We start from the raw sequence: 15,778 nt of genomic DNA, 5'->3' as shown, positions 1-15,778 counted from the left end.
CCAAACCACCGTAAACGATTCTCTCTCATCTTATTTTCAATGGGTGCAACGCCTACCTTCTTACATATCTCCCCGTTCTGAATCTTATCTTTTATTGTATTTCCACACATCCATCTCAGCATGCGCATCTCAGCTACACTCATTTTTTGAATATGATGTCTCTTGGCAGCCCAACATTCTGTACCATATAGTAAAGTGGGCCTAATAGTCGTCCTATAAAACTTTCCCTTCAACCGCAATGACATTCTACGATCGCACAATACTTCAGTTGCACTTTTCCATTTTATCCACCCAACCTTTATCCTATGATTTACATCTCCATCAATTTCTCCATACTTTTGAATGATAGATCCCAAATATTTGAAACAATCATCCACTGGTATTTCTTGCTCACCAAGCTTCACTACACTCCCATCACTACTTCGTTGCTTACTAAACCGACATTCCATGTATTCTGTCTTACTCTTACTCAACTTAAAACCTCTTGCTTCCAATGTCTGTCTCCATAATTCTAACTTAGCATTAACCCCAGCTCTAGACTCATCAATCAAAACAATATCATCAGCAAACAACATACACCACGACACATTTTCTTGAATTGATCTCGTAAGCTTATCCATCACTATAGCAAATAGGAAAGGGCTTAAAGCAGATCCTTGATGTAACCCAACCGTTATAGGAAAATTGGTTGTCACCCCTCCACAAGTGCGGACATTGGTTACTACTCCTTCATACATATCCTTAATTATACTAATGTACTTGAGAGAAACACCTTTCTTCATCATTGTCCACCAGAGAACGTCCCTAGGTACTCTATCGTATGCCTTCTCCAAATCAATAAAAACCATATGCAAATCTTTGTTCCTCTCTCTATTTCTCTCAATAAGTTGTCTAAGAAGATGTATAGCTTTCATAGTTGATCTTCCAGGCATAAAACCAAATTGATTTTCCGATATCATGACAACCTTCCTCAACCTAGACTCAATCACCCTCTCCCAAAGTTTCATAGTATGACTCATGAGTTTTATACCACGATAGTTTGTGCAATCTTGTATATCACCCTTATTCTTATATAGAGGCACTAAAGTACTCTTCCTCCACTCATTAGGCATCTTATTTGTTTGCCAAATCTTGTTAAAAAGATTTGTCAACCATTCTAAAGCTTTCTCTCCCAAGCATAATATATATATATATATATATATATATATATATAATCATGTATGTTTGAACATGTGTTGTTAGCCTTAAATGGTTCATTTGAACCAATCATGATTATAAAAGTCAATCATGTTCATATCTTAAAATAATTTGATAATGATGTATTTCACAAAGTATAATTTTACTTGAACTTGTATGTATAATAATAGTGATGACATTAGGTGTTTGGAATTGATGATTATGTTGTTGATCTTATGAAATTATCTTATGTCCCTTGAATATGATTTAAATATTGTGTTGCATACTTGGCGGACATGTGTGTTCATATTTAAAACTCTTGACTCATTATACACTTAAAATATAAATTTTTATATAATGTCTTTAGTGCTTTAATCTATCACTTGTATATATGCTTAAATTTGTTCGTATGCATGTCTTTTGTATGAGCTATGTGGCTTTGAGTTACTTAGATTATTGCATATACATGAATCCCTTTGATCTCTTTATGAGAATGTATGCACTTGGATTTTCGTATAGTTCTTTGAGAATCTTTACATGTGCTTTGGTTCTCTTTAATAAGCATTGATTGTCTCATAGTAAACTTGTGAGTTAAATCTAAATAGCTTCTTTCGATATCATATATATTGTTTTTATCTTTTCTTCAAGAGTCATTGGATCCTTTACATATGATATGCCTTAGTGCACTTATTTCTTGATTGATGTATTCATGAACTTTTTTTAAAGAATTGCTTATAATGATCATAATTCTTATTTGCTTATTAAGATTGTAAAAATTGTCATAAGAGATATTGTTGGAAATATGATTGCACTACATTCATTCTAAGATTTCATCTTATTTATTGAAATTTTAAATTTAGAACTTTATATGTTCAAATTAGTTCTTTTTATAAACTAGTTCAAGTTAGCTCTGTATATAACTTGCTTGTCTTAACAATGCTTATAATTATATGAGCATATGAGTCCAAGTTTTCCATCTACCATTATTGAATTTGATTTGAAAATTTGTTTTTCAAATCGGTATTTTGTTTAGAAAATTATTTTCGTGAATATTCATTGACTTCTTACGGCATTTGTGTTGTCCATCACAGACTTTTATACGATGCATCAATCTTCTTGGCCTTGTTATTATTGAATCAGAGATGCTTGTTGGGGTGAATTATGTGCACCTCGTGTTATGTCATTTTAGATTGTCAACTTGTAGTTTGACTCTAACTGACAATTATGTGATCTCTGATTGTGAGTATGTTGTATCACTCATTTGTTTTTTGGCCATTGACTTTATTATGGATGATTTTAATTATGTGTATCAGTGATGGCTATGTATTTTTTGAAACCATGGTGTTTCGAAATGTGGTTAAAATTGATATTGATTGCATTAGTGTGTTTTTATTATAAGCCTTCTTACCTCAGTTGTCTTTTCATTTTTATACTTCTTATCTAAGTGTCATTATATGTAGACAAGAGATGTTTATTCACACTTTTGTGTGTGATTGTTACCCCATTGTTGGCTTTATACTCTGGTTTTAGTCACTGATACACTTGATTTTGAGTGTCATTATATGTAGACAAGAGATATTTATTCACACCTTCGTGTGCGATTTTTGCCCTTTATTGGCATTATGCTATTGTTCTAGTCACTGATACACTCATTTCAAGTGTCATTATATGTAGACAAAAGGTGGTGCTACACACCTTCGTGTATGTCTTTGGCCCTTTAGTGGCATATTGTTTATTTTCTTGTTCTAGTCGCTGATACACTTGATATTTGAGGTTCGGAGGACTAGGAAGTGATTGTATATGATCGTTAAACTAATGTTCTAATTTGAAAAATTCATTCAGATGTTTGAGAATTTTTCATAAATTGACTAAACTCATCTTCTCTTCTATGAAAAATGATTGTTAAAAAATAATTTCATGTATCTTGCATTGTATTATTGGAGTTTGCAAAATATCGCTTCTTGATATTTGTGAGAATGTAATTTTTCGCAAATTGGTGTTGATTTGTAAATATTATTTTATAAGATTTTTAAAATATCTCTTTCAAATTTCTAAACTTTTACTGCTTATTTCAATGAAAGATGTTTATAGATAAAGCTTTTTCGTATACTCATATTATGAGTCTTCTTATGTACCCCCCTTGAGGTTTTTGTGAGTATGTCCCTTAAATAAATACTTGAGTATTGTTATAACTAAAGGTACTTGATTTTTATATTAGATGCATGCTTGTTATATGCAATTTATTGATAAAAATAGTTATCTTTTTATTATTGTTTCATGTGTATTAAAAATGTGATGCATATATGTGTTCACATAATTGTACGCATAAAGTTAATTAGCTCTTTATATATCTTTTGTAATGCTTACTCTTTTTCAATAAAGAACTTTTTATGCCTTTGTGCATGTTCGCTCTTTTGTAAGCAATTTCTTGTGCCTTTGTACACATCTTTTTTTTAAGAATATAGTAAATTTATCAAGTTGTCTTTGAGCTTGATCCTCTTAACAATATTTTCACATGGTGCTTGAATGAAATGCGTAGAATATTTTTTATGCATCATTGTTTTATCTCTTTTTTGAATCATATGTTTTATGCATGATCAATGTTAAGGTTTCTTGAAAAATGAGTTGACTCAATATATCTTGTTTGAAATATTTTATTCTTGTTTTTAAATTATATTCGGCAAAGATATTTTTCTTATATACTTGGAGCTCTTTGTTTTGTTTCACAGGTTCTTAAAGATGAGATGGAAGAATACCTTTGATACATCATGGGGAGAATCAATGAAGGTGCTTGGGGATAATTACCATTAAAGACAGTTGAAGGCTGACATTTGCAAAATTCTCTGATATACTATAGAGATGGCGATTTTCATTGAAGACTCTTGAAAACTTGGAATCCTTCATTTTGTATTTTCAAACTTTTCATCCTCCCCACGTAAAGTTTGAGGGGGCGCGTTATATATATATATATATATATATATATATATATATATATATATATATATGTGTGTGTGTGTGTGTGTGTGTGTGTATTTTTATGTTTTATCCAAAATACCCAATAGGGATATTTTGGTCTTTTCATAATGTAATATAAGTTGTGTAAAACTTATTTAGGTTTTTTATTTTCTTAATTTTTTTATTTCTTTTTTATTTTCCCCTTTATTGGGACCATTGGGGGCCTCACTTGTATAGATGTTGGGGTCCCCAACGGTCATTAATATGATTGTTGGGTCTCCCCAACGACTATCTATTAAGAGCCCCAATGGACCCCTCTTACTCTCTCTTTCATTATGTATGTAAAGGGGTTTTCCCCTTTCATTCATGTTGTTCTAACACTCTCTTAATAAGATTATTCCTTTTTGCCTTTTGGCATTATCCCTTTGTGGGTTTATGTATTTACACTTAATATGCTTGTGATTTCCCCTTAGTGGGTTTGTGTATTTGCACTTTATGTGCTTGTGATTTCTTGTCCATTATTGGATTTTCAAGTGTTATCACTTGTTATTTGTATTTTCACCTATTTCCTTACAACAACGTTCTCTTGGTCTTCTTCCATGGTGATGTCACAAGATAGGAGAGATAGAGGAAAGCAAAAGAGAGGAGAAGGAAGATGAGAGGCACAATGATATAAAGAACCCCACGAGCCTCACGAGCTCACGTTCACACGAGCAACTTGTCTTCAAGAGTCAATTAACAAAAGCTTTGATACCATGTAATGAAAGAGAACGATCTCACGTACCACAACCCAATAGGATTTATACACAAGAGGCAAGAAGATAACCCAGTATGTGCTCAAACACCAAATGCCACTAAGGGCCAAACTACACCTTAAAAATAATAATATTAATTTATGTGTTATGCACACAAAATGCATGAACTACAAGGGACCCATAGTCCCATATTTATAAATATCAAGGGAGTGAGGAGCTCCCATTCTAGTCATTGGGGAGCTCCCAATGGCTAGAATTCTAGTTGTTGGGGAGCCCTCAACGGTTATATTGTCAAGGACAATAATGCCCTTAACAATATAACAAATGACAAAACATAAAAAAATAACAACAACAACAACTACGCCTTCATCCCAAAAATATTGGGGTCGGCGATATGAACCAACAAAGAAAAACATTATGGGTCTTCCACATGAATCCTTCTCCTCCATTCATTTCTATCCAATGCCATGTCCTCGGTGAGGTTCAAAGCATTCATATTTTTTCTTATCACCTCCATCCATGTCTTCCTAGGCCTACCCCGACTTCTTTTAACTAATATATTTTCCCATTTCTCCATCCTTCTAACTGGAGCATCATTAGGCCTTCGTCGAATATGTCCAAACCACCGTAAACGATTCTCTATCATCTTATTTTCAATGGGTGCAACGTCTACCTTCTTACGTATCTCCTCGTTCCGAATCTTATCTTTTATTGTATTTCCACACATCCATCTCAGCATACGCATCTCAGCTACACTCATTTTTTGAATATGATGTCTCTTGACAGCCCAACATTCCGTACTATATAGTAAAGCGGGCCTAATAGTCTCCCTATAAAACTTTCCCTTCAACCGCAATGGCATTCTACGATCGCACAACACTCCAGTTGCACTCTTCCATTTCATCCACCCAACCTTTATCCTATGATTTACATCTCCATCAATTTCTCCATACTTTTGAATGATAGATCCCAAATATTTGAAAGAATCATCCACCGGTATTTCGTGCTCACCAAGCTTCACTACACTCCCATCACTACTTCGTTGCTTACTAAATCGACATTCCATGTATTCTGTCTTACTCTTACTCAACTTAAAACCTCTTGCTTCCAATGTCTGTCTCCATAATTCTAACTTAGCATTAACCTTAGCTCTAGACTCATCAATCAAAACAATATCATCAGCAAACAACATACACCACGGTACATTTTCTTGAATTGATCTCGTAAGTTCATCCATCACTATAGCAAATAGGAAAGGGCTTAAAGCAGATCCTTGATGTAACCCAACCGTTATAGGAAAATTGGTTGTCACCCCTCCACAAGTGCGGACATTGGTTACTACTCCTTCATACATATCTTTAATTATACTAATGTACTTGAGAGAAACACCTTTCTTCATCATTGTCCACCAGAGAACGTCCCTAGGTACTTTATCGTAAGCCTTCTCCAAATCAATAAAAACCATATGCAAATCTTTGTTCCTCTCTCTATTTCTCTCAATAAGTTGTCTAAGAAGATGTATAGCTTCCATAGTTGATCTTCCAGGCATAAAACCAAATTGATTCTCCGATATCATGACAATCTTCCTCAACCTAGACTCAACCACCCTCTCCCAAAGTTTCATAGTATGACTCATGAGTTTTATACCACGATAGTTTGTGCAATCTTGTATATCACCCTTATTCTTATATAGAGGCACCAAAGTACTCTTCCTCCACTCATTAGGCATCTTATTTGTCCGCCAAATCTTGTTAAAAAGATTTGTCAACCATTCTAAACCTTTCTCTCCCAAGCATTTCCAAGCCTCGATAGGTATACCATCTGGGCCAACTGCCCTTCTTGATTTCATTTTCTTCAAAGCCTCTGCAATTTCTTTCTTTTGAATCTTGTGCATGAAGTCACGATTCATCTCATAAAAAGGAATTGAAAATTCTCCAAGATCCTGAGCATGACTTTCATTAAATAGCTTATCAAAATAATCTTTTCATCTCTCCTTAATCTCCTCATCTTTGACTAAAACCCTTTGCGTTTCATCTTTGATACATCTAACCATACCCAGATCCCTCGATTTCCTATCTCTCATCTTTGCAAGCCTATAAATATCCTTCTCACCCTCTTTGGTATCCAACTTGTCATAAACATCCTTATATACCTTATCCCTCGCGTTCCGAACTACTTTTTTAGCTTCCTTCTTTGCTATCATATACTTCTCCAAATTCTCATTATCACGATTTTTACTTAGATTTCTATAACACTCTCTTTTAACCTTAATAGCTAATTTGACATCCTCGTTCCACCACGATGTATCCTTACCTAGCGGTGCACCGCCTTTAGACTCACCCAATACCTCCTTAGCCACCTTTCTCATGCCACCCGCTATCTTATTCCACATAGATTCTGAATCCTCCTCGAGACACCAATCAACTTCCTTAACTACTCGTTCTACAAACATTCCTTGTTTAGCTTCTTTCAGTGCCCACCACTTAATTCTAGGATCTATCATATGTCTATCCCTTTTGCGGTATTGTCTAATTCTAAGATCTAAAATTAAGACTCTATGTTGTGTAGCTACACTTTCTCACAGTATAACCTTACAATCGATGCAACAACCCCTATCTCTTTTTCTAAGTAGGAAAAAATCTATCTGACTCGTATTAACCCCATTTTTAAATGTTACTAGGTGAGACTCTCTCTTCCTAAACCAAGTGTTTGCTAAGATCATATCATAGGACAAACCAAAATCTAAAATTCTTTCTCCACTTTCGTTTCTTTCTCCTATACCATAGCTTCCATGGATACTCTCAAACCCATCCCTACTAATGCCTACATGCCCATTAAGGTCACCGCTGATGAAAAGCCTTTCTCCATAAGATATCCCTTGTACTACTCCATCTAAATCTTCCCAAAATTGACGCTTAATGGAATCATCTAAACCTACTTGAGGTGCATAAACACTAATAATATTAATAATATTCGTAGCTAATACTAATTTAATAAGTAAAATCCTATCACCCTTCCTACAGACCTCAACTACATTATCTATAAACTCACGACTCATAACAATCCCTACTCCATTCCTATTCCTATTTATTCCTGTATACCAAATCTTATATCTCCAAGGTTCTATCACTTTTGCTTTCTCACCTACCCATTTGGTCTCTTGTAGACATAAAATATCAATATTTCTCCTACACATAACATCTACTAACTCTACCAACTTACCAGTTAAAGATCCTATGTTCCAAGTGGCTAACCTAATTTTATGGTCTTGGACTAACTTCTTTACCCCCACCCGTCCAACAAAGTGAGGGAACCCTTGCCTATTTGACACCACACCCGGGCGCCGGTGTGACGCGTCGCTTCCGGGCGACGACCTAGCAACCCTTGCCCATTTATCACTGCCTCCGGGCCTATAGAGTACAGCGCGTCGCTCAGTAGGGAACGCCCCAACGAAATTCTCATATTGGTTCATATTCATAGGGTATGACTAAGTTTTTTATGCTGGCTGTCATAGGCCTACCGCAACCCTCCTCCTTTATTCGGGCTGGGGACCGGCAGTGTATAACTAAACAGTTATACACAAAACATAAAAAAATAAAGAAAATAAAAATACAAAAACCAATTCTGCCCCTAATGAGCAGATCCTATTACAAGGGTGAAAAGACCAAAATACACCTAGAGGGTATTACCTGTTACAATCACAGATTATATATATATATATATATATATATATATATATATATATATATATATATTAACATGTCTAACATATCAGGAAAAAGGCCAGCAATTGAAAACTACTACAACAGTGATAGTGGTGGTTGTAGGATGTGATACTAGTAGTATAACAGTAACATAATAATTATAATACTGATAATAACAGGAATAGTAAGTGTTATTGCTATTATATTGTTAATATCATTTAACAATCACCCCAAGCACTTTACCTTCTATCAGGCACTTAGTGCCTTACAACACATTGAGAAAAAAGGAAAAAATGATTCTAATAGAATAGAGGAGCAGCCAACTTTTAGGAGACATTTGGCTACCTCAAATTTGTCCTAGCATGCATTTTGGGTTGGATGACCTAAACCTACGGTTTTGTGAACACAGGATTTAAACTTTCATATTTGAGATCCTCACCTCAAAAGGCGCAAAATTCGTGCTTCTAAGTCAACCCCCCATTCATCCAACTATAAATCCATGATTTAGAAAATGATTTATATCTAACGTCGGGTTTTATGAGAAAAAGGTTTACTAGTTATTCTCATGAACTGGAGGTTTGAGGTAATTAAATGGCACATAATACACACTAGAACCAGATAATTTCCCTAAACTGAATGAACACTTGAATTCATAAAACATTGTGAACAAAGCTGAATGAGTCAAAATTCCCACTTGTACATTAAGCATTGCCATCTAAGAGGAGGTAATTCAGATTCCAACCTTAGGTAGGAACAGTGGGATATGTGCTAGTTTTCACTTTTTCTCATGGAATGAGAAAGGTAAGCTTGCCAGAATTCTACTAACCATGGCACACAGTGAAGTCATAAGCAACACTGCAGAAGTTCTCCATAGCTTCATTGTTATATCCTCAACAGAAATCTTGTATCTTCTAAACTAGATCTAAGTACCATCCAAAATCAAGCTACCTCATACCTATATCTCAATCCTGCTCTTGCAACTGTGGCAAAGGGCATCAAGCATCAATCAAAATGAGTAGTGCGTGCATGGGCAGGCATCCGGTTGGGCTGGGCTTGGGTCCAAGCCTGATCATCCTGAGTAGGCCCAGCCTGATGGATAATCAGGCCAGGCTTAGACCAGTGATCAAGGATTATTCTGATTGGAAGGGCTGATGACCAAGTCCAGGCCTGATAGCTTAGGTGGGCCATCAGAGTCAGACCTGATTTTTCATCACGCACTAAAGGGTGCATCCCTCCAAAGAACAGCCTGGGCCAGCCTAATGAACACCCTAACTATGGGCCAAATATTCAAAGCTATAAAACTTAATTCATCAACATCATTTGGGATTGCAGATAATGTGACCTGAGAACTCCAACCTGATCAGGTGACTCAGATGATTCTTCCACAATCTCATCATGGGTTGCAGATGGGGTCTCCTCTGGTTGATTTACTTGCTCGTTTGCTTTCTTTTCAGCTTCTTTTAACTTCTGTGCTTCCTTTTCATTCTTTAAGCGCTCCTCCTCCTCAGCTTTTTCAATCTGGTGTTTGTGCTCTACAACAGAAACCATAAGAACCAGAAACAGCAGCATGAGATCGTATATTGCAAAATCACAGCTTCAGTCAATCATGCTCATATAATTTTGCTATTTTGACACCATCCTAACATCAAAGTAATACAATATTACTTTTGGATGGTGAGATCTTGTCAATTTCACACTAGTTATTTATCTGTTATTAAAAAATGTAGACAACCACTGTTTTCTAATAGCGGAAAGTAAAACAATTCAAAAAATGTGGTAGTTAGAGGTGGATATTTCAAATGAAAATATTCAGGCAACGCAAAGAGTTTTAGTCAAAGATGAGGAGATTAAGGAGAGATGGAAAGATTATTTTGATAAGCTATTTAATGGAAGTCACGCTCAAGATCTTGGAGACTTCTCCATTCCTTTTCATGAGATGAATTATGACTTCATGCGCAAGATTCAAAAGAAAGAAATTGCAGAGGCTTTGAAGAAAATGAAATCAAGAAGGACAGTTGGCCCAGATGGTATACCTATCGAGGCTTGGAAATGCTTGGAAGAGAAAGGTTTTGAATGGTTGACAAATCTTTTTAACAAGATTTGGCGGACAAATAAGATGCCTAATGAGTGGAGGAAGAGTACTTTAGTGCCTCTATATAAGAATAAGGGTGATATACAAGATTGCACAAACTATCGTGGTATAAAACTCATGAGTCATACTATGAAACTTTGGGAGAGGGTGATTGAGTCTAGGTTGAGGAAGGTTGTCATTATATCGGAAAATCAATTTGGTTTTATGCCTGGAAGATCAACTATGGAAGCTATACATCTTCTTAGACAACTTATTGAGAGAAATAGAGAGAGGAACAAAGATTTGCATATGGTTTTTATTGATTTGGAGAAGGCATACGATAGAGTACCTAGGGACGTTCTCTGGTGGACAATGATGAAGAAAGGTGCTTCTCTCAAGTACATTAGTATAATTAAGGATATGTATGAAGGAGTAGTAACCAATGTCCGCACTTGTGGAGGGATGACAACCAATTTTCCTATAACGGTTGGGTTACATCAAGGATCTGCTTTAAGCCCTTTCCTATTTGCTATAATGATGGATGAGCTTACGAGATCAATTCAAGAAAATGTGTCGTGGTGTATGTTGTTTGCTGATGATATTGTTTTGATTGATGAGTCTAGAGCTGGGGTTAATGCTAAGTTAGAATTATGGAGACAGACATTGGAAGCAAGAGGTTTTAAGTTGAGTAAGAGTAAGACAGAATACATGGAATGTCGATTTAGTAAGCAACGAAGTAGTGATGGGAGTGTAGTGAAGCTTGGTGAGCAAGAAATACTGGTGGATGATTGTTTCAAATATTTGGGATCTATCATTCAAAAGTATGGAGAAATTGATGAGGATGTAAATTATAGGATAAAGGTTGGGTGGATGAAATGGAAAAGTGCAACTGGAGTGTTGTGCGATCGTAGAATGCCATTGCGGTTGAAGGAAAAGTTTTATAGGACGATTATTATGCTCACTTTACTATATGGTACAGAATGTTGGGCTGCCAAGAGACATCATATTCAAAAAATGAGTGTAGCTGAGATGCGTATGCTTAGATGGATGTGTGAAAATACAATAAAAGATAAGATTCAGAACGAAGAGATACGTAAGAAGGTAGGCGTTGCACCCATTGAAAATAAGATGAGAGAGAATTGTTTACGGTGGTTTGGACATATTCGGCAAAGGCCTAATGATGCTCCAGTTAGAAGGATAGAGAAATGGGAAAATATATTAGTTAAAAGAGGTCGGGGTAGGCCTAGGAAGACATGGATGGAGATGATAGGAAAGGATATGAATGCTTTGAACCTCACCGAGGACATGGCATTGGATAGAAATGATGGGAGGTGAAGGATTCATGTGGAAGACCCAGAATGATTTTCTTTTTTGGTTCATATCGCCGACCCCAATTGTTTTGGGATGAAGGCGTAGTTGTAGTTGTTGTTGTTGTTTGTATGCACCGTATAGACAGTGAGGATTTGGCATATTATGCTAGAAAACCAAGACATATTACCCTTGATAGATTAGAAGTATTTCAAGTACTTCCTACATATAGGGCAAAATCAATCTTCAAATGAAAGAAAAAATTCATGAGCTTACTACAGACATATTTCCTGAATGGTTGCATGAGCATCCAACATCCAATGCAGTATACAAAATCAAGGTGTTTTACGACATTTTTTATTGCTTTTTTAGTCGCTTAAATGTTTGCATGCACTAAACAAGTATTAGTTTGTACAAGTACACTTAAAAACTTGTATGAATGCTAGAATACAATATTTCAATATAAAGCTGAAACCAATGGCCAATGGCCTACTAAGTGCAGTGCTACTTGTACTCACTCTCTATCTATACTTGAACGCAGAAGAGTTTTCTACCATTAAATATATAAGACATATAAGCTGATTCATGAGAACCATAAGAGGACACCTACATCCAGCTGAGACCACAGCCTACGCAAGAATCTGATCCCAAATAATAGGATCAAGGTTCAGGGGCTTAAAGATCACCTTAAATGGAACAATCGAGCTACTAAGGCATGGGCTCAGTCAATTCAATGCAACAGACAGAGTTAACTCTAAAAACAAGGAAGGGTTGCCACTTTTTGGTGGAAGAAATTCTAAGATGGTAAAAAGACCAAGACCTTGCATGTCAACATACCTTTGAGCTTGTCAACTAAATCCTTGAGTAGCTTCTCCTCATTTTTCAGCCTTGACAGTTCTGCCTCTTCTTTAGCAATTGCCTTTTTGGCCTGCTCAATCTCCTGCTTACGAATAGCAGTTCCTTCCCGATATGTAGCAATCTTCTTCTTTAATTTTTCTCTAGCCACTTTGCCAGCCTCCCAACATGTATTTGGACACTTGATCTTGCCATCATATTCATCGCTTCCATCACAACAATCTGCTCAATGAGTGAAAAGAAGGGATTTAAATACCAAACAAGCATCTTGTGTTACCTCAAATATTAAAAATCAGTTAGTGAGGATGTCACACATCAGTTATTACAGATGTTTGATTATTTAATATTTACTAGAAATATGATAGGAAAAAAGAGCATCCTGCAGCCACAGACAACATGGTTGACATTGAAGGCTGGAAAAACGTCAACTAAATGTTGACAAAGTTTAGAGCTGGTCCCGGTGACCTGGAAGCTGAGCAATTTTGGGTTACACATCATTTGAAAGTGCAACAGTTGAAATGAGGAGCATGCACGCACATACACACAAATAAGATGGTTAATTTGGAAATTAATTTGAATTAGTTGGTTCTAGATATTGAGGCATTACGAATGTAGTTTCATTTCTCAGTAACTCATGGAATAATGAATAGAAGACGAGAGAAGAAAAAGATGACTATGCCAGATACAAGAAAAGACTTCCTCGTGGCTGAGGTAGGTCTTCACCACACACACACGCCATCGTCTTTCGTAGAAAGTGTTTAATTGGTCATGTTCTAGACAATAATGGACTGAATTACTCAACAACATGAAATCAGATAGTTAGGTCCGAGACTCCGAGGCCCACAACTAGCTAGTTTCTAAATACAAAACCGACTTCACTAGGACTCAAGATGTATTAAGCATAGAACTAAAATCAGTCAAGATGTTTGTTTTAATCAATTGAAATACTGGATGGTTTCAAAAAGCCAGAAAAGAAAACAAGTATGGAAAGACAAAGAATGCCAAGTTGTTCAGCCAAAGTAACAAAACTTGAGCAAATAAAAGACGCTAAGGAACACTAGGTAAATATCAGGTTTTCTTTGGAGTACCCAATGTTCCACATCCAATAAAACATCGATGGATATAGAATTTGGTCGGACACAATACATGAGCATCCGATTGTATAATACGAAAGCCTACAACTCAATGGTGAACAAAGCAAGATCGTTTTTGTTCAATGGAAAGCAAACCTTACCACAAATGCCATCATTTACGCGAGAAGAGAACAATGTAAGTGGACTGTGACCAGAGTTTCTGCAGAAGAATCTTCCCTGAGGACACGCAGGCGTTCCTACACAACAAAACAGATAATTCATGAATCTACTTTTCTCATCATTATGGATCAACAGGGCTTGCCCCATCAATAACGGGATCGATTTATTCCCGAGACTCAAAACAAGAAAAAGAAATCTTAAGAAGCTTATAACCAAATCAAGAGAGGTATCCGTCCTCGATCCCAACCATTCCAAAAAAAAAAAACTGCAGATCCATAGACAGAAAAATCAAAACGGAAAATTTTAGAAAAAAAAGAAAAGAAAAGAAAAGTGCTGACCTGGTTCGTCGGTCCCATCCACACAATCGCAGAAACCGTCGTTCAATCGATCCCTAACGAAACTCTTTGATCCGTCTTTGCACTTAATCACTTGGGATGTGAAGTATTTCTCGTCTGATAATCACAAAATAAGAAGATTCAGAAAGGGGAGAAAAAAAGAAACGAAAAAAGACCAATCAGGAAACGAAGAAGGCTATTGCGGAATGGGCTTTACCGAGAGGGGAGATTCCCAAGAAATGAATGGAGGAATCCGCTCCAACGGAAGCGTAGATTAGGGCGAGCCACGTGAATCTAAGAAGCAAGAGCCAGGAACTCATTTCTTCAAATAACCGGCGAAAAGTATGTTGGTGTTTGCTGCTTGCACTTTGCTTTTCACCTCCCCTCTCTTCTCAATTCTTCAAAGGCAAAAAACGGGGGAGGAAGGCTCGTGCTGTTGCAGTGTGCGTAGTTTGTTGTTGCTCCACAGCAACCGGTCTCCCGATACGGGGAAAGGAAAAGGGCTTAACCACTCACAAATTACGGGAAGATCGACCGATTCGGACCCAGACCGATTCGGATCTGTGTTGCAACTCATCAGGCCTTACGAGGCAGATCGGACGGGCCGAGGGCACTTTATGAGTTATGGCAATGCGATGGGCTACCATCAGGTCCAGAGCAAGGTTCAAACCCAAGCGACCATTCAAGTTTGGAGCCTGCCTAACTTAAGCACAATCCTTGCTATTTGGCCCATTTCATTTCATTCGTTGGGCACAACCCCTTTTTCCTTTTTAAGCATGTACTCCACAGTATGTTTTTCAGGGAAGCACTTAACCAGAGTTTGAATATGTTAACTAAATGCCTCACATTATTGGTGGATAATAATCAAATTTACCAATATCACGAGAGAGATGGGAGTTTTAAGTTCGAAAAAAAAATGACCTTTGCCCAGTTCTTTAGCAGTGGTTAAAGACCGTGGACACGCATTCAACCGTGCGTCCGAAGATTTGGGTCTCCATTATTAATTGTTATGCAAGATTTAGGCCATGTTTGGATGACACCCAAAACCTGGTTAAAAACCAAATTTTTGGTGTGAAACCTGGTTTTCACATGAAAACCAGGTTTTGTGCATGTTTAGATGACATCAAACCTGGTTTCATAGAAACCAGGTTTTTAATGGCTGGCCTCTGCCTAGTGCTTCAAAAGAAAAAACATATAATGCTTATATTTCACATGCGGAGGGCCTCCAATGAAACATGGCACATGCTGAGGACCTCTAATAAAAAAGGAAAAAAAATCAAGAAATATGGGCTTCCAATGACATATGCCTAGGGCCTCAACTTCTCTTGAGCCGCCCCGGCTCCTCTCCATTCCACCTATGTAACTT

General features: G+C 36.6%; 1 protein-coding gene across 2 annotated transcripts in view; it reads right to left on the bottom strand.

The window, feature by feature from the left end:
- The window catches only part of PSL4 (calmodulin-binding protein), a 44,766-nt gene extending 29,767 nt beyond the window's left edge, over window positions 1-14,999 (bottom strand). For both annotated transcript variants that reach the window (XM_090005299.1, XM_090005298.1), the window contains exons 1-5: window positions 14,630-14,999; window positions 14,416-14,529; window positions 14,059-14,154; window positions 12,807-13,046; window positions 9,947-10,122 (exon numbers count right to left, since the gene is read on the bottom strand). In XM_090005299.1, the coding sequence (XP_089861425.1) occupies window positions 9,947-10,122; window positions 12,807-13,046; window positions 14,059-14,154; window positions 14,416-14,529; window positions 14,630-14,732 (729 nt within the window). In that variant the 5' untranslated portion in view covers window positions 14,733-14,999. The remainder of the gene's footprint in view (window positions 1-9,946; window positions 10,123-12,806; window positions 13,047-14,058; window positions 14,155-14,415; window positions 14,530-14,629) is intronic.
- Between the last annotated feature and the right edge of the window lie 779 nt (window positions 15,000-15,778).

Source organism: Nuphar pumila, chromosome 5 (assembly GCF_984573655.1).
Source record: "Nuphar pumila chromosome 5, dmNupPumi1.hap1.1, whole genome shotgun sequence".
Classification (NCBI taxonomy): domain Eukaryota; kingdom Viridiplantae; phylum Streptophyta; class Magnoliopsida; order Nymphaeales; family Nymphaeaceae; genus Nuphar; species Nuphar pumila.
This window is presented reverse-complemented; position numbering and strand designations above follow the sequence as displayed.